The 20,141-nt window shown below is 47.1% G+C and overlaps 1 protein-coding gene across 6 annotated transcripts in view; it reads right to left on the bottom strand.

The window, feature by feature from the left end:
* ADAMTS9 (ADAM metallopeptidase with thrombospondin type 1 motif 9) overlaps positions 1 to 20,141 on the bottom strand; it is an 82,573-nt gene that overhangs the window by 36,723 nt on the left and 25,709 nt on the right. For all 6 annotated transcript variants that reach the window (XR_003536969.1, XM_027700638.1, XM_027700639.1 and 3 more), the window contains 15 exons: positions 14,259 to 14,440; positions 14,018 to 14,154; positions 12,835 to 12,952; positions 12,477 to 12,572; positions 9,698 to 9,864; positions 9,460 to 9,589; positions 8,763 to 8,889; positions 6,918 to 7,128; positions 6,011 to 6,175; positions 4,740 to 4,904; positions 3,748 to 3,867; positions 1,841 to 1,945; positions 1,528 to 1,695; positions 1,050 to 1,334; positions 229 to 390 (listed from right to left, as the gene is read on the bottom strand). Coding sequence is in view for 5 of the 6 variants with exons in the window: in XM_027700638.1 (XP_027556439.1) it covers positions 229 to 390; positions 1,050 to 1,334; positions 1,528 to 1,695; positions 1,841 to 1,945; positions 3,748 to 3,867; positions 4,740 to 4,904; positions 6,011 to 6,175; positions 6,918 to 7,128; positions 8,763 to 8,889; positions 9,460 to 9,589; positions 9,698 to 9,864; positions 12,477 to 12,572; positions 12,835 to 12,952; positions 14,018 to 14,154; positions 14,259 to 14,440 (2,338 nt within the window). In the remaining variant the exon portion in view is untranslated. The remainder of the gene's footprint in view (positions 1 to 228; positions 391 to 1,049; positions 1,335 to 1,527; positions 1,696 to 1,840; positions 1,946 to 3,747; positions 3,868 to 4,739; positions 4,905 to 6,010; positions 6,176 to 6,917; positions 7,129 to 8,762; positions 8,890 to 9,459; positions 9,590 to 9,697; positions 9,865 to 12,476; positions 12,573 to 12,834; positions 12,953 to 14,017; positions 14,155 to 14,258; positions 14,441 to 20,141) is intronic.

Consider the following 20,141-nt stretch of genomic DNA (forward strand, 5'->3'; position numbering starts at 1 on the left):
CTTTGTAGAATTTGCTTTTGCTCGGGAGGAAAATTTTCCCATGACAAATGGAAAGGAGAACAACACCAAGCAGTTGCTAGGGCTCACTCATTTATCAGAGGCTGCCTTTCAAGTTCCAATCTTTCTAATAAATGTCACCACAATATCCCTCTCTTCTTCCATTTTTCAGCCGCCCGCTAATGAAAGTCATCCCCTGTGCTGGGAGCCCAGGATGGATGGTGCACTCACCTCTCCCCAGTTGCCATAAGCCCACTGCGGACAGGGGCCAGATTCGCACGATCTCTGCTCCATGGGTTTGCTTTTCTCATCGCAGTTATTTGCGGTATATCCGTTTTCATCCTGGCACACCACGACCCGCCGCTGGAACCCCCCCGCACATGTGCTAGAGCACTGCAAGACACAATTGCCCACGGCTTCGTTGAGTCCAGGAATAAGTGTACATTCCCAGCTCCTTCCCAGTGCCTTGCACCGTGGGAATGCACTGCTAGAAATTTAATACAGCTAACAGGCATTATTAAACTTCAAACCCCAGCTATTATTAATAGCAGCGCAATGACTTAGGTGCTGACTAAGCAAAGAAAGTAAACACCAGCCTAGTTTTAAGCAGGTGAGTAATCCCCACTGACTTTAATGCAGTGTTTGACATCTCATTTGTGCTTAATTCCCTTTAGGGACTTCCATGCTAAAGCACTGCATACTAGTTGGAGTGAGAGGAACTGGCATTGAGGCTCTGCTGTGCTTTGGCAACAACTCTGCACAGCTGTAAACATCCCGGGAGACGGCCAAGAAGCAGAGGTTGGCCTTTGCCTCATGGAAAATGATGCTTTCAGCTTTCTGCCTAGAGAGCCTCGGAGATATGAGGTGTGAGAGGCTGAGAGGTGAAGCCTGAGTGCTACTGCAGTACTTGCTTCTGTGAGCAGAGATCAGAGAGTGGGGAGAAGGGTCCCTCTTTTCCCTGCACAGTGACTATAAGGAAAGACTGGACTAGTCCAGAAAGAAAACCAAAACCAAACAGCAAAACCCAGCAGTAAGAAAACCAGGGCACTTACAGCACCCCAGGGGCCAATCCTCCACTGATTGCCTCCCGGTATATGCGCACGGTTTCGGTTCGGGCTGCCCCCGGGGTGCACTTTCAGGCGATGATCCGGATAGAGGAAAGGGTGGATGGGCCTGCCGTAGTCATGGCTGTTTGGATGACAAGGAGACATGGAGCAGTCTTGCTCGGTGGCAGGGAGGTCGTCTGGGTCACACTCACTCCTATCCACCAGCTGGTCACTGTAATTGACGCAGATCACTTGTCGCGTTGCCTTACCTTGACCACAAGTCACCGAGCACTGCGTTACAGTGGGAAAAGGAGACAGTCACATTTCCAGCTTTGAAAACCAGAAAGACAACTATTGCTAACAACAATCAGCAGAAAACCTTAATATCCTCACTTATAAAAGCGCAAGTGTGACAGATTAATGAAGCACATTTCCAGCAGTGAGGTCTATAAGGCTGTCCTGCCAGAGACAGCGTGATGCTTACAGAGCTCCACTCCAAGGCTTTCCACTGCCCACATGGTGTCACGGTGCACATTTCTGTGGCTGATGGCTTTGGAAGGTGGAAACAAGCTGACTCGTCGGCCACAGAGCCCTGGTCATCCCGACAGCTGACGTATCTCATCCGGGTACCCTTCCCACATGTTGCGGAGCACTAGGGAAGAGCAACAAGCACTCTGCTAGGCAGTTTCCTGATATACATGGCAAGGACTTTGGAATGAAAAGTTGCTTAAATACACTTAAAAATATCATACTGTCTACTGTAAAATAATCCTGAAAGTATTATGACACGTGCTTACCGGTGTCCAGGATCCAAATCTCCACTGTGTCCTGTGAATGCCTGATATGGATCTCTTGGCTTCGGGACTATTTGGATGGGGAGGACATACAGCTATTTCACAGTCCTGTGCAGGAAATAAATGAGGGAAAAGTGGGAAATAAAGAATTTGCAGATGTTTTCCTTAAACCACCTCCTCTTCAACGTAATTATGAATAACATGCAACATCTTGAAACTCTGGGACCTGCATGCCTGTGTGGAGGCAGGCTTCCTCCTTGCATCCTCTTGGTGAATCAGCAAAACTCGGTATCAACATCCCAAGGCCTTTATATGCAGAACCCTCTGTGGACTTTTGACTTATTAGGAATTCTACAACAGGGATCCCCATAACCATGTGCCATCTCCACGCATTAAAACCAGATGTTTTTGAGGCAAAAGATGAAAGTTCATTAAGAGTTCTGGTATGAACACACATCTGCAAAGCAGCAACTTTATCTCCCTTCAAAGCTCCCTTCCTTCAGCACAAGACCTGCAGCCCACACAATAAAGGTTATGCTGCTGATTGCAGCCCTTTGATTCCCTGCAGCCCACCAGACCGCCTATATCCATGTGCTGATCTTCACCACACACCAAGCATGTGAGGGTTTGGGGACAGGCATGTCATTCTGCTCAGTCTTGGTACAGCGCCTCACAGGAGGGCTCTGGTCCTGTCTGGGCCTCCTGGGAGGTCTGGTGACAGAAATGATGAATAGCCATGACTTTACTCCATGAGTAGCCCTTGCCAAAAAGGAAATTAATACTGATTGTCCCCGTGAGGGAGAGCGCAGCTCCTGACAAACGGCATACATGAGTTCTGGATGGTTGTGATTTCACTGACACTGGAGACATGCATGCCAAATGATGGCTGATGACAAGTGGGTTTGTTACCCCTTGACTGTAGTGCAATTGGTCTCCATACATGGGAAAAACAGCCCTTTCCCAAATGTTGTGGCCTCAGTTAAACTCTGCGAGGTCATGCAGGACTGAAGCTGGGCAGGGCATCAGCACTATGACTCTCCTGTGACAGATAGATAGTAATGTTCTGTTTTATTCAACTCCTTCGGACACCTTGGACACATCCTCTGCTTGAAAGGGGAATTCATATGTTCGCTTCCAAGTGCACAGCATGGAAAGCCTCTTCAGCAAATTTGCAATTTGTACAACATTTCTCAATTTATCTAGCCAGGGAGGATGTCCCTGGAATTGTAGCTGCCACAAACACTACCATGTCACACGCGGCAGGCAAGAAATTATATCCCCTCACCATCATTTGTATCACACAGCAAAAGTCCTGCAGCCACGTGAGCCCAGACTGCAGCCAGGTATCCTCATCTCCATGCAAGCCAAAGGAGGTGTCTGCTGTGTCTGAGACCACAGCCTCTGAGGCCAGTGAATACTGTCTCAACCTTATGGTCTCTGGTTGTTTTCCCATATTCATCCACTGTGGCTACTTTAGCTCATGAGCTCCTAGAGACCAGCTTTAGCTCTGCATCTGAACGGCCCCTCTCACATCTCATCCTATGGCTAGAGCTCCGGGGACATAAACCATAAGCAAAGGTAATTAGTCTTCACCCCATGAAGTCCCGATGCCCTCATAACAAGTTGTCCATTGCCTTTTTGGCAATTTGGTGCTTCAGAGTGTGAGGTCAAGCACACATGGAGAGAGTCTGGATGGGAATTCCCTGATTATGGCTTCTCTGTCCCACTTCTACCAAAGCAGGGTGCTGGGCTGCACCTTTCCAACAGCCATGTAGGAGACCAAAGCACTGCCCTGCATGGGCTGGTGTTCAGGGCAAGGCTTTGCTGCAGAAAAGTGTCCCCTGACGCTACAGCCTGGATGCCTCCATGGGCACGCTGGCAAAAGATGGAGACAGGGCAGCAGGATTTACCTGGGTATCTGTTGGCCTGGTTGCAGCGTTACACTCATTATCATCCACCACTGACACGTAGGTGCCCACAACACACTTCACTGCTCTCATCTGGTAGCCTTGGCCACAAGTCACTGTGCACTGGGAGAGGAGAGATGGGAGAAAAAAGTGCTGGGTCTGAGTAGCTGCTTCGGTTAGAAAGTATTAATCAGTCCAGTCTGTATTTAGGCACGCAGCAAGAGCAGCAAAAATAAAACACAACTTCCCTTCTGCTTTCTCTCCACTTCATGCATTTCAGCTTTAAATTAGGTCAAAGTTTTAACTCTCTGCGCCCACCAGTGCCTCACACGCTTCACTTGCTTCCTCGGGAATGAAGGTGTGAGCATTGAAAGTATTTACTTTGCTGCACACATTAGAATCAGAGTCTGGGGTAGAACCTGCATGATATCCTTCTTTAAAACTGGTTGTTCAGCCCCACGGTAGCACGAGCAGCTAATTAATAATTTTGCTGATGGGAAATATGTCTGACTGGGACAACTGGTCTGGGTTTGTTGCTGTTTTTTTAAGTCAAGAGCTAACAGCTTTGTGGAAAAGCAGATGCCAGAACACTCTGGGAGAAATGAGCAACTTGTATTTTAACAGAAAAAAACCCCTCACCAACCCAGAAACTGGAAAACATTTAAAAGCAACCAAAGTTATTCAATGGGGGCAGCTTTTCTGTGAAAATTAGGCCATGTATTTATATGCCTAAATATGGATTTAGGAGCGTAACCTTGGAAACCCCTTTTTTGAAAATCACGGCCAATTTAGTATGACAGAGATTAAATTTAGCACAAAGGGCAGGTACTGTTATTGCTGCCTATCCGCTGAACCCAAGCGACCAGAGGGCTGCTTTGGTGTGCAAATCAATTAGCACAGTTATGCTGCTGAATTTGGATGAAAGGGCAGCTCCCAGCCTCAGCCACCCTCACCCAGGTCCCACTGGCTCGGAGCCCCACGGGGCTCTGCAGTACCTGGCCCCACGGCCCCACTTGCCACGATGCACACTCCTGCTGCTGGCATGTCTGCACCGACTCCGGCTTCGTCTCGGGATCGCAAAACCTGTCATTTAATCGATCTTCTCCAAACTGGCACCAGGTCTGGCGGTGCTTGTGCCCTTTTCCACAGGTGACCAAACACTGTGAGGAGAAAAGTGCAAGCTCAGGCGGTGCCAGGAATGCGCAGCCAGCTCAGCACCTGCCCTGGCACTGAAAAACAAACCTGGAGACCCACTGCAACCATTGCTTAAAAAAGAAATGGTGCCAAGAGGCAATTCTTTAGCTAACAATAACACATCCTGGAAGACAGGCAAGTGTCTTGCAATGAGAGAGGATTGCTCTCAGGAGCTAGTCTGGAGCAGAGGCTGGAGCATGGAGCACAGCCAGGCTGAGACCCCTCAGCACGGGCAAAGTGAGCTCACAAAGGCTCTTGTCTTCCAGCAGCTGTGAGACACAGGGCAAAGGCACAGCACTGTCCTGTGGGGTTTTAGCTGTGCACAATGGGGTGTCAAAGGCTTCTGAAAAACTTGCTCAGCTCTGGGTGTGCATGTTAAGGGTCTTGACTTCTGTGGGCTGCAACAGCCTCTTCTACTGCCCTGGAGTGGCTTGGCCTGCCAGCAGCTTGACTCAGGAGACAGATGTTTTGCAGAGAACAATCCCTGTTCCACTTAATTGGTTTCATTATGTCCTAAAAGAATACAATTCACAGAAACAAGAGCAATTTGGCCACAAAGGTGACAAGCAGCCTTTGAAGACTGTTCTCCAGCATCCCCAGTGCTGCTGCAGGAAAATGCCTATCAAGATACAGTTTTGTTGCATTGCAAAGGACACCAGCAGCAGCAGAAGAGATAATAAACAGCAGGGAGAGGCTGAGCAAGACATCAGTAGGGTGAAATCCTGCCCTCCAGTGACAGCCAGAGCTGCCAGGGCTTTTGAGGACAATAAAGGGAAAACGAGGGCAGAAGGTATTTTTCTTCCCAACGTTATAGAGGAACTGCGGAAAAACTAGGGAGAAATTACTGCAGGACTGGATAGGAATTAACTCCCTGGCGGCTTTGCAGGGAGGCAAGCGGCCACTTGACCACTGGCAACAACGCCAGTGACTTTGCTGCCTGTCTGAAGCCTCACTGTGCACAGGCTCAGAGAGATCTTCTGCAAGAGGCACGAACAAATCACAGGGGACGAGCACGGACAGAGATATCCCTTTGCAGCCAGCAGCCCCTCAGGGTGGAGGGACCTGCACCCACCTCGGACCAGTCTCCAGTTTTCCACTGGGGGCAGGAGAAGTCGCTGCACCGCTGCACCGTCAGCTTCTCCTGCTGACTGCACTTGCTGTCGTCCAGGACGTCGTTGTAGGTGTTCACGCACATGGCTCGGCGCCGCCGCGTGCCCCCGCCGCAGCTCTTGGAGCACTGCGAAGGACAGACAATGAGTAAGTACTTTCTGCCACTCTACTGCTGTTGCCTTTCTCCCTCTTCATAGTCAGGACTGCAGAGTGACTGCAGAAAACCTCCGGAAGAACAATTTGTACTTTAAGTAACAGGCTTTTACTTTATGTATTCCTTTAAAAAGCCAATCTTGCTAAAGCTTAATAAAATGTCACGGCAATGCATTTCACAAATTTATTTCAGGTTATAACCCCATTATTACTTTTACAAGTGTTGCCTTTCAGTTCTCCTAAATGGCTGCTGCTCGTTCTCATTTTAGGAGAGATTAACTCTCTCTGACCATACCCTCCCTGGAAAGCCCCAGGCTTGTCAATCTCTCAGTGCCAGGCCCGCATTCAGGAATTTTCTTGTTCACGCAAAAACTAAAATGTGTTAAAGGAAACAAATTTCAGAAGTCCTCTGCTGATGGCAACACATCCTCAGCAGCACCTGGCAGTGGTGATGGCTTTGATGGGAGAAGATAGCTAGCAGAGCTTAGTGTAATGAGGACTTTGGGATGCTTAAAAGCATAAATTAATTGCAGGGGAAAATAAGGAGTACCGGGCTGATTTAGACGACAGTGTCCTCCAGAAAAAGCAATCGAAGAAGAATCATGGCCAGCTTTTGTGGCCAACTTTTACATATGTGCTGTCTGCAACCTAAACAGCCCGATGTACCCCTGTGCAGGGGGAAGACAGCGTTCGCTGTGCTAACGAGCTTCCCTTACCTCTGTCCAGGCCGAGTACCGCCACCCTCCCACGTTACAGTCTCCAGTGCACTTCTCCCTGGTGCTGGGCTTGGGCTGGCTGCTGCAGAAGCGGTCATCCACCTTCTCTGTCTTGCCCTCCAGCCTGCTGTACTTGGAGCAGTAGATCTCCAGGATGCGGTAGCCCAGCCCGCACTGCGCCGTGCACTCGCTCTTCCTCGCGATGTGCCACCTGCGCCGAGGAGAGCAAACATCAGCTGTGGGGTTCCAGCACTCTGCAGGTGACGTGCTCGAGGGTGTTTGACATAAATAGGGAATGTATGCTCTTGAACTGGAAGTTTTGGCTCTTTGTAACACTTCCCAATGCTTTGTGACTTCCAAAAATCAGAGGCAATTAATCCTGGCATTGCTCCTTGAAGGGAAGGAGCTGTCGCCAGGTCCCTCTTGCAGACAGTGGAGTCACACTGCGACCCTGTGGGACCAGCCAAAGTGGTGAGGGGAATCTGTGGCCAGGCAAGGAACAGTGCTTTGAATGCTTTGCACCCCACATTCCCCTGCAGGAGTGCCACCTCAGCCTCTAAGAACTAAAAGCTGAAAAATACAGCATTAGAAAATGACCTGCACAGGCTCGAATTGTGTTCCACATGGCAGGACACCCACAAGACAGTCTCAGCTCTCCAAAGGACAAGCAAATGACTTGCTACAAGACACTCGAGCCTCAGTGGTGTCAGTGGGGATTAGAGGTGTTCCCTCTCAACAGACAGATTTCCACTCTGTTGCCTCCTTCCTAGGATGGACAACAAGGATTGGTGCTGGTGACCCTCAAGGACCCACCTGGGGATACACCCCTGCTTCATATCAGCCCAGCCCTGACAAGAGATGCTGGACACAAGGCCTGATCCAGGGAGGTGTTGGAGATCCTAAAGCCAACAGGAGCCCATTGCCCCTCAGACCTGGCAGGGGTTTCCCCTTGGGGACCTGGAGACCCCCGGGCTGTTGCCAGTGCCTGTGCGGGGAGTGCAGAGCCCCACTCCCAAGCCAAGAGAGCAAACTTGAGCACAGCCCAGAGAAGAATAAGATCAAGGGGATTTGGAGTCAATAGCTCCTGACTGGTGGGAGCCTCACATCCCTGCCTGCTTTTCAGACTCCTGCGTTTGCCCTTCTCAAGTTTCCAACCTGTTGCAATGGCAACAGCTGTTACCGCGACAACCCGACCCTACACAGCCCCTGCACGGCCCCGGTTTAACAGAGCCAGAGAAACCCCTCGGGAACTCGGCCATCTGAATTGCTTCACCAGCAGCCGCTTAATGCCACCATATTTAAGCCCCAGAAAGGAAAACAGATTGCTTTTTAAAGGAAAATGGGTTGTGATGATTTAGGCTGTGCTCCATCAATTCCAGCACGCCAGGAATTGTCTGGGGACAGCCACAAACCCAGTCTACACTAAAGCCTATTCTTTGCTTTAAATAAATGATGATAAATTCAAATATTAGTTACTTCTTTGCTTTAAGTATATGTTTTTCCATCTTTGCAGGTTGTTTGTAGGATGGTGCTGAGCATTTCTGACCAAGGCAGATTTCAGGCATTGTATTGCACAGGGAGACTTTTCAACACTAGGTGCATTTTTGTTATAGTTAGTCCTAATGTAATGCAACAAGAGAAATGTGAAAATGTACAACTGTGCCTCTCAAAACACTGCTGGTGGATGACAATCCCTCTTGGTTGACAAAGAGGTAACTACTAATCCTTTTCTTTTTTAAAATCTAATACAGGCTGGTGAGAAAAGGAATTGTGGTGAGAGGTGAAAGGAAAGAGTAAACAATAAATACACAATGTAATGTATATACACAGCTGAGCAGAGTGCACCTTAATTCACATTCTGTGTTACAAGGCTCAGTGGTGGGATCAGGCTGTGGAATTCGATCGCATCGCTGGTCTGACACCGTGAGCTGATCTGACTCTCTCTTACACACAGGTTTCCTTTTTCTTTCTCCTGCACAGAGAAAACCATCACATTGTTTGCCATGCAGGAAAGTGATCAATTCAGTTATTTCTCTTGCCCCTTTTATAGTAGCATTTAAGAGATGCTCAATTGTGCTTTTCCATCTCTTTCAGAAACAGGAGGGGGTTACAACTGAGCAGAGCAGAAGGGGTTTATTGCAGAAGGGATGGACACAGGCAGAGAGCTGCAGCCCCCCCTGCAAGAATGGGCTCTGAGTGTTTAGCAGGGTGGGCACTGGCAGGTGGAAAATATTGGATATCAGACCCAAAACCAGACACTGATGACTTTTGCAGCCTTAGCAAATGTCATGTAACGTTTTCTGTGCTTCAGCTTCCTCACCTGCAAACCAGGTCGTGAGGCTCACCTTGCTCAGAGGGGCTGTAAAGTGCCCTGCTCTGAAACCCATAAGCACCTTGTAAGATGTTACCTACTACGGAAGCCCAGTAAAACGATCACACCCATAATGTGGGAATTCAAAGAAATCAAACAGAGAGGGATCTCACAGCCCTGCCCAGATCCCAAACGAATACAGGACAAAATTTAGCCTTCCCAAACACCCACCTTGGCAGAGCTTACTGCAGGACTGCCATGGGCCATGCTCATTCCAGTAAAACTGCTGAGGTTTGTCCTCAATGGGGATATTAAACGTGTAACGAACGTCAGGATTGTACAAATTGCCAACTGATAAAACCTGAGAGGAAGAAAAGTGAAGCAGAGTAAACCAACAGAAATCACTGGCCACCATTTTCAGTACAATTATGCTGGGCAGACTTTTCCATACACACAACATATACTTCACCTGGAGCGTTATTTCTTGCTCAATCCGATCTGTAGAATTAATCCTTTCAACAGTATTATCCGATCCACTGTATTCGATCACAGCATTCCCAACTTTGATTTCCCTTTTAAACATACTGACGACAAAGTCTCCATTTAATATAAAGTCTCCTTGACTGTTAGATAAGGCTGCATAGGTGCAAAAAACAAGAACTAAAGAAGCAGAATTAACTCATACGTACATAATAACGTGGGTCATGCGCTCTCAGTGCTCCTTTCCTTTGGGGCAGGGAGGAAAAGCCCACTAGCACTCTCAAACAGAAAGGATGTAAAGAGAGCAGCAGAGCTTTTGCAGATATTGTTCCTTCTCCTTTTTCCACTGGAAAGCCTCATTAAAATGAAGGCTGAATGCCTGAAGTTGTTGCTGAACAGTTCACCCATAACCCAGGGCAGAGATATCCAAAAGGCTGCTGTACGGAGCACACACAGGCTGTATCCCCTCATATACCACAAAAATAATCCTGTCCAAACTTTTTCATAAGCCGTGTGGATAGAATGGCTTCCTGTTGTTTCCAAGTGTATTCTTAGGGTAAATGTTTGTACCCTAATTGCCTAAACATCATTTTCTAGTAGATAATTTCAGGGAGTTTGGTCAGTATCTCCCCCTCTCTCTCCATCTCCCTCCTCCCCCCATACTTTTTATTATTCCAAATCTTAAGGTATGTGAAAGCACTGAAGGCTTAAAGCCTAAATGCTTTATAAAAGGAACAGTTTCCTGAAAACAGCAGTCTGCTGCACAACTTCACACTAATGCGATTATGTAGCTAATTTCCTAAGTTAGTTTCCCCACCATTTCACCCATCACAGCTACGTTACTACAAAGCCCCTGTACTGAAAAATCTAAACTTAACACCAAAACACCAAAGGCAAGGTTTTTCCATCGAATGAGGAGAGATAATGAAGTAAAACACTGTTCGATAGCAAACAGACGTAGATGGAGAAAACCTCACAAAGTAGAGGCTATACTCAACCAAATCCCACACTTTGGAGGCTTTAATGTTATTAGGCAGTAGTAAAACTCACTAAAGGACTCCTTCCTGTTTACTGTATCTCCTACAACAGTAGGTACATGTCTTGGACTTGATGACAACATCAAATTCCTCCTAAATTGTGAAGCAACTACAAGGTTCACAGTACCAAGGGCCCAAGATTTCACACTCAGTGAGCTGCAAAATAAGTGGACACATGCACACTTCTCATTTGCTTCTAGTCAGGCCTAATGTGAAGAGATGCTTTCCCAGCAATATTAAAGCAACATTAAAGAAGATTTGACTTCATTGCTTCCCAAGAAGATTAAAGGCCCTCCAAGAAGAGCTGGGAAGTTTGGGGCTCCTTCTGGGGTGAATCAGTTTTAATAGGCACAACATGGGGAGGATTGCTTTTTCCAGGAAAGAGGAATAATAAAACTTAACTCCCTTCCACAAGAGGGAAAACTATTACTCTACAGTATGTTTTTTTTGGTGCTGATGTGCATTCATGCTGCACCATCTCGTTTCACTGATGTGAATGTGCAAAAATTATGTGATGCAGCTGTAAATGCACAGAGAGCCCTGCACGGTGCCCTCCTGGGAGTGGGGACGGGGAACACCCACTTAGCTTTTTGTCTCAATAAAGGGTCCAGCAACAGGATGGTATTTCAGAGCAACAGCCAAAGCTGTCAGCATTGTTTCCCTTTGGTGCATGGTAGTCTCCTCTTGCTCCTCAAGTGAGTCCTTTTACCTTTCATGGGGACCACCAGCCTAGTCATGTTTTTAACATACCCAGTTACAGGAATTTTGCAAGATAAAACAAGATGAAGTGCCCTGTTCAGAGATGTAAATACAAGACCCTGTGCTACTGGAGCACAGCTGGTGGTGCCAGGCACAGAGCATGTAAAAGAGGAGAACCAGAGACTCTGAGGGACCCCAAACAGGACTTAATGGTAAAACCAGCCTTCAACTGGCGGGTGTAACATCAGTCGTAATGTGCATTTGTGTTATCTCTGCTATTGAGCCCAAACAGAACTATGGGGTGAATTTACTGATCAGCGTGGTGGAAGAGAAACTCAAGCCCATGCCAAAGTATATCTGTGTGCAGCAGAGTGGTCTAACAGAGCACCACAAGCACGTTCATCTGCCTCTAGAGGCATATCTGCAGGTTAGAGAAAACAGTGACTATGGGAGTCCAACATCTAAAGGTCAAGTTATGGTTCGGTTTATATCAAACCCAGTATTTTTGGTGCAGGGTATTTCTTTATGGTTATGTATCACTGTCAAGGGCTCAGTCTAAGTGACAGCAGAATTATTATCCTCAGAAGAATAGAAAATAATTTCTCTATGTGTTTGTACACACATCTTTCAGGGCATGGTATATTTACTCTCCAGCCAAAGACTGGTGACAGCAGAGATAAAGTCACAGTGTGGAGACTCCAGCAGAGCTCAGAAGCCTATTTGGTTCCCAGTTTTGTGCCTCAGCTCCCATCCACAGCCCAGGCTCAACAGTCCTTCCCAGCCCTACACACACCCTAAGGGGGTATATCTTATAATCTGTGAACCTCCCAAACTTTGCATCTAGGATGGCATGCGTGAAAAGAAGGAAGAAGATAAGGCCCAATGTTTGGCAGACATAGATGAATTCTCGCCAAGAAAACATTTTCCTTAAATGAATTCTTCATCCTCCCAAGCAAAGAGCAGTCAGTAGATATATCACCACAACCAGACAACAAAGCAGACTTCTGGACTGAAATAAGGACTACAACTCACCCAGGTAGTTGTCATCCTCTGGTTTCCCTGAGTAACTGTGCTGACGCACATCAATATTAGTTGCACCAGCTGGGATGCGAACTACAACGTTATAGCCTAGGAAAGATTTAACAGAAAGTCAAGGCCATTACACAGACATTTCATTTGCTTTCTAGGGGGAAGGGAAATGAGCAAAATTACCTCACATTACACAAGCCGATACTTTTCATTTAGGGATAGCATAAATAGTTATAAAATGGAATATACTATAGCCAGAAGGGTTTTGTGTTTTACATCAATGTTTTTGTAGATTAAGTGTGGTAATGGCTTTTATAGACCCACATTTTTCACTATAAAGTTTTTAGCAACAGATTCTTACCATAATGCACCGTGTTAAATGTGCCTGCAACCGTTTTACATGAAGAATTATCTCCACCACAAACACCACATTTATCTCTTCTTGCTTTTGAATTCAGCACATGATCGCATCCAGCTTGCTTTAAGAGAAAAATTGAAAAAACTAGTTTGAGCAAATACAGACTAGAACAGCATTTACAAACCTCCTAATTAAGGCACACAAAAGCTGTGTATGCAAAAGGCTGCCATGAGACAAATTGTTTTGCTTCCCCACATTTTTCCACTGATTTACAGTGTGGCCATCCCACAAGGTTTTCCAATAAAAGGCTTTTTCACAAAACAAGGATAAGAACTGCTGTTTGCACCAGGCAATGCCTTCACTAGAGAAAAATTCTTGCATCAATTCTTCCCATAGAGAAAAGTGTGAAAAATAATTGTGATGGAAATGTAAAGGGCTCTGGGGCCTGAGCAGGAAGAACTGTGGCAGAGCACAGAAGAAAGCATCATTTGGATTTAGGCTCAGACCCCCACAGCCCTCACTAACCTAGGGCAGACATGTAAACAACCTCCACTTGAGTGTGTCCCAAGAAGAGCTGGTGAATGGTCTAGAGTACACGTCTGATGAAGAGCAGCTGAGGGAGCTGGGGGAGCTCAGCCTGCAGAAAAGGAGGCTCAAGGGGAGACCTCATCGCTCTCTACAACTCCCTGAAAGGAGGTTGTGGTCAGGTGGGGGTCAGTCTCTTCTCCCAGGTAAAAAGCGACAGGAAATAGCCTCATGTTACACCAGGGGAGGCTTAGATTGGATAGTAGGAAATAATTCTTCACCAAAAGAGTTGTCAAACATTGGAACAGGCTGCCCAGAGCTGTGGTAGAGTCACCATCCCTTGAGGTATTTAAAAGATGTGTGGATGTGACACGTAGGGACATGTTTTAGTGGTGGACTTGGCAGTGCTGTGTTAATGGTTGGACTTGATGATGACTTAGAGGTCTTTTCCAACCTAAATAATTCCACGTGTGGCTCTTGTGCAAATCTGGTGGTTGGCACAAGTTTCAGACCAGCTGGGGCTGGCAGAGCCTGGTGATAACGTTGGCAGCCCATGGGCAAAGAGGACACACCAACAACTGCGTGGAGCACAGTGCAGAAGTGCCACCCTGCCGTGCAAAACTGCAATCCCCCTTTGCTGAAGAGGGTGGGAGATAGTTACCCGGCAGAGGCCCTGCACGCAGATGTCGTTGGTGTCGGGGCCGCAGGGTGTGCCGTCGATGACGCGGTCCCGCAGCTGGTAATACGCCGTGTTTCCCGCCACCCGGCAGAACAACTTGCACCGATCCTTCATCAAGACTGGGCGTGGGAGGGAGGAAAACCAGAAGCATGTTATCTGAACGTCGTCACCCCGCGGTGGCGATGCAGGAGGCAGGATCTGTATCCCCGCCCCGGCCACTTACTGCCGCTGTATTTGGGAACCCAGCGCACGTTCGTGGGCAGCCCGTTGATGTTGAAGTGCTTCCCGTCGAAGTCAGCACACTGCTCGTCCCGGAAATCCTTCTTCAGCTTTGAGCATGGTTCGGTGTTGCAGGATTTAAACTTCATGCGGCGACCCACACAGTATTTCCCACCATTTTTGGGCCTGCAGAGACAAGATCAGGCTAGACATGAGATGAAATTGCAGTTCTGCACCTGCTCAACAGAGTCAGGATTTGCAACACCACTTTGTGGGCTGTATTAGTGCATACCTTTAATTATTAGCCTAGACTGACAAGTAGGAAAAGTTATGCAGGTGTCTAACAAAAAGAAGCCATATATATGTGATGATAAAAAGGGATGAAAAAGGGAGCAATTGCTTCCTGCTGAATGACAACATAGTGAGAGAAGCTAGAGATGAAGAGCAACATCTTCCTCCTCATCTGAGAATTTATTGTCACACCAAAGGATTCTGTCCAGGACTGTACTTCCACAACCCCTTCTGTCCTATGAATTTGATGGCTCAGAGTTTGCATCTGATCTAGTGGTTTGCAAATAACTAAATACCACATGAGAAAGAAGAAAGGGCTTCCTTCCCTACAGAGGCTGAAAGGCCAGGCAGCACTTAGTCCTTCAGGATTTCTAGCCCCAAATGTTAGAAATGGCAATGTTGGACACTTCAGAACAATTTTATCTCCATGTATTCCAGAAAGCACCAAACATGGCCAATAAATACTTTACCTCCATTTTATAGCAGAGATACCATCCAAGCCACATAAAAGCCAGTGGATAAGCCTAGGAGAAACTGTCATTTTGAATTTCCTGACTCCCAGATTCAGGACTGTAGTCATAAAACTATTTTTGTCCTCGTATGTAGACAGAGCCTTTGCCAGAAAACAGATCACTTGGGGGACTGAAAAAGCCTCTCCCATTCCAGCTGCTGTCAGCAGTGGTGCAGGAGCGAGTTGCACATCAAAATAACCACCAAACCTACATCTTCTACCCACCGCCCAACAAAACGAGTGCCAGCGTTAGCAAGAAGTGCAGCTTAGAAGAGCGACTCACTGGGCTCTGCTGTCCTGGCACCCACACCTCCTGCCTTCCAAGGCTGCTCTTCAGGGTCAGCTCTGCCTTACCTTGGGACCAGACACCCATCAGTGCCCCAGGGATGCTGTCAGAGTGCATCTTCCCTTGGAGCCCCCTCGGGAGGGAAGCTGGTTTGCACACTTGGAGGCCCTTCAAGATGCAAATGAACGAGTGATAAAAGGGAACTACCCTTGCCCTTAGCAGGGAGATGCTCACCGTCAGCTCTCCACTTTGCATGCAGCCAGCACCTCTAACAAAAGGGACAGCACCCCCCTGCACATGCAAGAGTGTCTCTACACAGAGTGAAACAACAAGTTCCTACAGCTGAACAGAATTTTTTAGCATCTCTACACATCCACCATCTAGGAAGCCCGGCAGGGCCTTTTCTCCCAAAAAGAACAATTCTTCACTCTTATGCTTGAAAACTCTTTGTGACTCAAGTAGCAGAGTTCCTGTGAAACAAGTGGGGAGACAGAGGCACAGAACAGCTTGCCCCTGCTGAAAGATTGCCTGCAAAGCAGGAAAAGGCAGGCAGACTTCCCACCTCTCCATTAGCACCACACTAGGGATGCTCACAGGTTTGGCAGCTCCAGATGAGATGATGAGAACTACCAGCTACAAATGCGGAATTTTTCCTGCCAGCATCCTCTCCTTGCTGAGATCCACACTGCTGTGGTGCAGACCCCTCCAGTCCTATCCCAAATGCCAAGGGGTATGATTTGTCTTCAGGCACAGCCTGGAGCAATAGCTGGTAACATCAGCTCTACCTGCTCCGAGGGCAGCTCTCATGTGCCACATGGAAATGAAATGTGTGCCACTTGCAAAGGTTTATGATGCTTCCAATTAAAGCAAGTGCCCGTGATAAAAAGCCCAAGCAACAACACAGTGCCCAGTGCAGATTTCTAATTACAGACTGATTTTACACCAGTTCCTAGTGGAGCAAGTCTAAGTCTGGTTTCTATTGATTTAGTCTGTTCTCCACCTTGTTGTGTCAAACAACTTGAAATAACTTGATTACACCTGGGACCACTCCAGAACTAACCCAGTGCAGCGGCCCCTGTAATTGCTGGGGTTTTCCCACCACTGGAGGCTATCCCAGGGACTATTCCCAGGGCACATCCTGTAGACTATTCCCATGCAGGCACATCAGCTACCTCCAGCTACAAAGGGACATCTCAACAATCTCACTACACAGCACTTAGGGAAACTTCTTAGCTGTGGCAGCAGCACACTCTAGACCTTGGTGAGTCCGCGTCATCCATAGGGATTCATTTTCATTTCGAAAGCATTTAAACCACAGCAGGACTTTTGCAGTTTGACAGAGGCTCTAAGTTACACAAACCTCTAAGAGGGCATTTCTTTAAAAGAAGTTGCAGTTACAACATTTTTGTGGTAACCACATTGCTTCCAATATAAATCAATTTAACTAAAATGAAACTTTCAAATATTAAGTTAGTTACGAAGAACTTGCAGGAGCATTTTCTTTTTTAAAGGGTATGTCTAACAAAATCCAAAGACCCCAAGCTTCTGTTTAGTTTCTTCTTCTCTAGACATGACCCCTGAGATTGAGATAACATTGACACATCGTGAACTGAAGGATGCTAAAACTTGCCATTGTGTTGCAAACTGTCAGCGTCATAACTGTGGCATTAAATCTCCTCTCAGACAGAGCTGGGGGTCGAAGCACACTCACACTTCTGATATTTCAAAACTGCTCCAAACCACCCTGACAGTTTTAGGGTGTTTTTAAACCAACACTGCTTTTCACAGCGTCTGAGGAAACAGAAAGAGCTGAACCTGAAAAATAAGTCAGCCTTATGTGACATTGATTTTCAGTGTCACGAAGAAATACTGCATACTTCCCTCTACGTAATATTTTTATGGATAAACAACAATGTACCACAGAGACAGAGGGGAAAGCAGTACATACATAGAAATCTCCTTGTTTTGCTTCAATTTCCCTTCTCTCTGAATCATCTGTTTGATGAACTAACAGCTGGTATGGACCCGCTTTCAATCCAGCATCATTCCCCTTACAAACTGCTGCACACACCCCAGCCTCACTGCACTCCCCCCAGTAGCCCAGAAACTCTTAGGCCCAGGGAATGGTGGGGTCTCATCCCCACTCCCACCCCAACAGGTCTTAAATATGCAATGCTTAGTGCATCACCTGCCATCACTAACCTTGAATATTTTCACTTGCAGACCTTGTGGCAGCACCCAACTCCCAGGAGTCCAGGAGCACCAGGTACAGGTACCCCTCCAAGAAGTGCTGTTTTGGGGCTGCTTTGCACTTGCTCACCCCCATGGGTGGCACCTCTGCCTGGGAGCACAGGCAGCCACAACAAAAAGCCCCTGGAGAATTTTAACTGCAGGGTATGTGTGTTCATCTGCATATCTGCCCATGTACCTGTCCTGTACATGTACCATGTACCTGTGCGTGACTGCAGAAAAAATCTGTGAAGCTCTAGTGTGCACAGATCAGCTTGAGATATCCTGGGAAGCCCTGGGACTGGGAATTGGTTGGTGTGCTGCCAGTGGCCAGCACAGTCATCTATAGATGTGTTTACATGTCAGGCTGAGACAGCTTTCAGCACAGGTGGATACTTTTGTGATGGACTAAAATGCAAATGTGATCCGACTCGCATCCAGAGATAACACTCCTCCATCCAGAGAACCATTCCTGAAAACAGGGCTCCTGGTATTGACACCTTATCAAATATATCCTTTCCCATAATTCTGCAGCTATGTCTTCCTGTTGAAACCAGGGCTTGCACCATGGACCTTCTAACATGAGACACTTGCAGCCGTAGGCTTTGTCTACCAGCCAGCCTCAAATTCCCAAGTGGCCAAACTCAGTGGGAAGGGTCTGGTCTGGTTAGTGAATACATTCCTTCAGTGTATGTCAAAACACAGTCTGCTGCCATTCCAGGGGCTTATAGCTCTTCCTGCAAGAAGATATTCAGGTGTCAGAGCACTTTACAGAGGCAGAAGCTGCAGCCTTACTTTCTGCACTGCAGTGGGAATGGGTGTCATTTTCAATGCCAGATTTTACTGGATGCAAGATCCAACTCCAGATCCTTGTGAACAGAAAAGGCTTTAAAAAGCTAAACCATCTTTGAATATAAAAGATTTACTGAGAACTATTTCAGACCTTAATTGAGGTTTCTGGGTTGGGTTTGCTGCCTTCTACAACAGAGGAGAAACTGTATATTTTTGAAATACTTTGAAAAGCAAGTGAGGTGAGAGAGTACCCAGTGGAGTCTCATCCATTTGCATTGTCTCAGCAGTCCCATGACAACAGGGACATGGATGGTGGGAGCTCACACTAAGATGTCAAATTACAGGCACAAAACAACAGCCACTGTAAAGTTGTGTGGATGGTGCTGGGACAGACGACGCCTTGTGGAGACCTCATGAGGAGTTGGAGAAGAGAGGCCATGCCCAGCACATGGCTCATGAAAAGGGGCCTGGAAAGAACCACTATCAATGATAAGCACAGAGGATTTCTCGGGTGGGTTGGTGCCGAGTGTATTTAGGTGCTCTTGCAAATCCCAGCCAAAGCAATACACCTCCCAAAGCACCAAGATACAAAACACAAGCTATGAGAGAAGATGGAATTTAAAATCCCTTGGCTAGCCTTCAGGATAAAGGAGATTTACTATCGCAAAAAGCTGTCAGTCCAAACAGATGCCCCTTCATAAGATGGGAATACATCTCACCGACAGCATCCAAGTTTCGGCAGCAGAGCTATTTTTGATCATGGAAAGATACTTTATTTTTGTCTCTCCATGGCTACTGGAAGACCATATGGCATGTGCTGACTCAACACAGCCAGAGGAGAATCCCTTTGCACTTGTGTGTTTCTTAGCATCGTTTTAATTAACGTGCTGGTGTCCTACTCCCTGAGCTTTGACCCTGCTCTTTCGACACTTGCCCAGCCGTGCTGAGCAGCCTCTCCTGTCACTGCACCACCGGTGTCACAGCTACAATCTCTCCCTTCTCCCATTAGCAGTGATGAACTGTCACTGGCACATCCCTAATGGCAACTTCCTTGGCAGCAAGCCATCCAACACCAATGATGAGAAAGAGGAGTCAGCCTGCTCAATCTTTTCAAGACCTGTCAGTGCAACCAGCCCTGCAGACCCCTCTACTCTGTCTCAGTCCCAAACGAGAGCCCAGAAAGCCTCCTGCCCACCCCTTCTTCTGAAGGAAGGTAGTTAAACAGAAACTAGAACAATTCACAATTTATGTAAACAGGCTGTTTTCACACCAGTTGCTCAAGCTATTACTAATATTTCGTCAGCCACATATTTGTCTATTTGAAGCCCACGGCAAAATTCCCTGCCATTTCAAAGAGTGCAGGATTTCGCATTCCAGGCTGACAGCAAACATTTTTGAGGGCCACTTTTTAATGGGGCACAGATTTCTGCTGAGGTTTGGCTAGTCTGCACCAGCTGAAATGTAACTGTATAAAGGATCAGATGCAAAAGGAGCCAAATGCTGCAAAACCAGTCAAAGCAGGAGTAAAATGGTAGAAAACTGTATAAAAGCCGGTAGGAACAGCTGCAAAAGCAGTCAAAGCAGGGATAAAGTGGTGAAAAAGGATAAAAACATGGCTCCTTCTTTTCTCCCTCCTTTCTGAAGCACAACTTTGGAGGAAGAAAAACACCCCTGGAAGTGGGATCCCAGCTGTGCCTCCACAGGAATATAGGAGGCAATAAACCCATGCAGGTATTAGATTTTTCCTTAGCTCACTGTTGAATGGATGCCTTTTAGAG

Source organism: Neopelma chrysocephalum, unplaced genomic scaffold, assembly GCF_003984885.1.
Source record: "Neopelma chrysocephalum unplaced genomic scaffold, ASM398488v2 Primary Assembly neopelma1_147, whole genome shotgun sequence".
Taxonomy (NCBI): domain Eukaryota; kingdom Metazoa; phylum Chordata; class Aves; order Passeriformes; family Pipridae; genus Neopelma; species Neopelma chrysocephalum.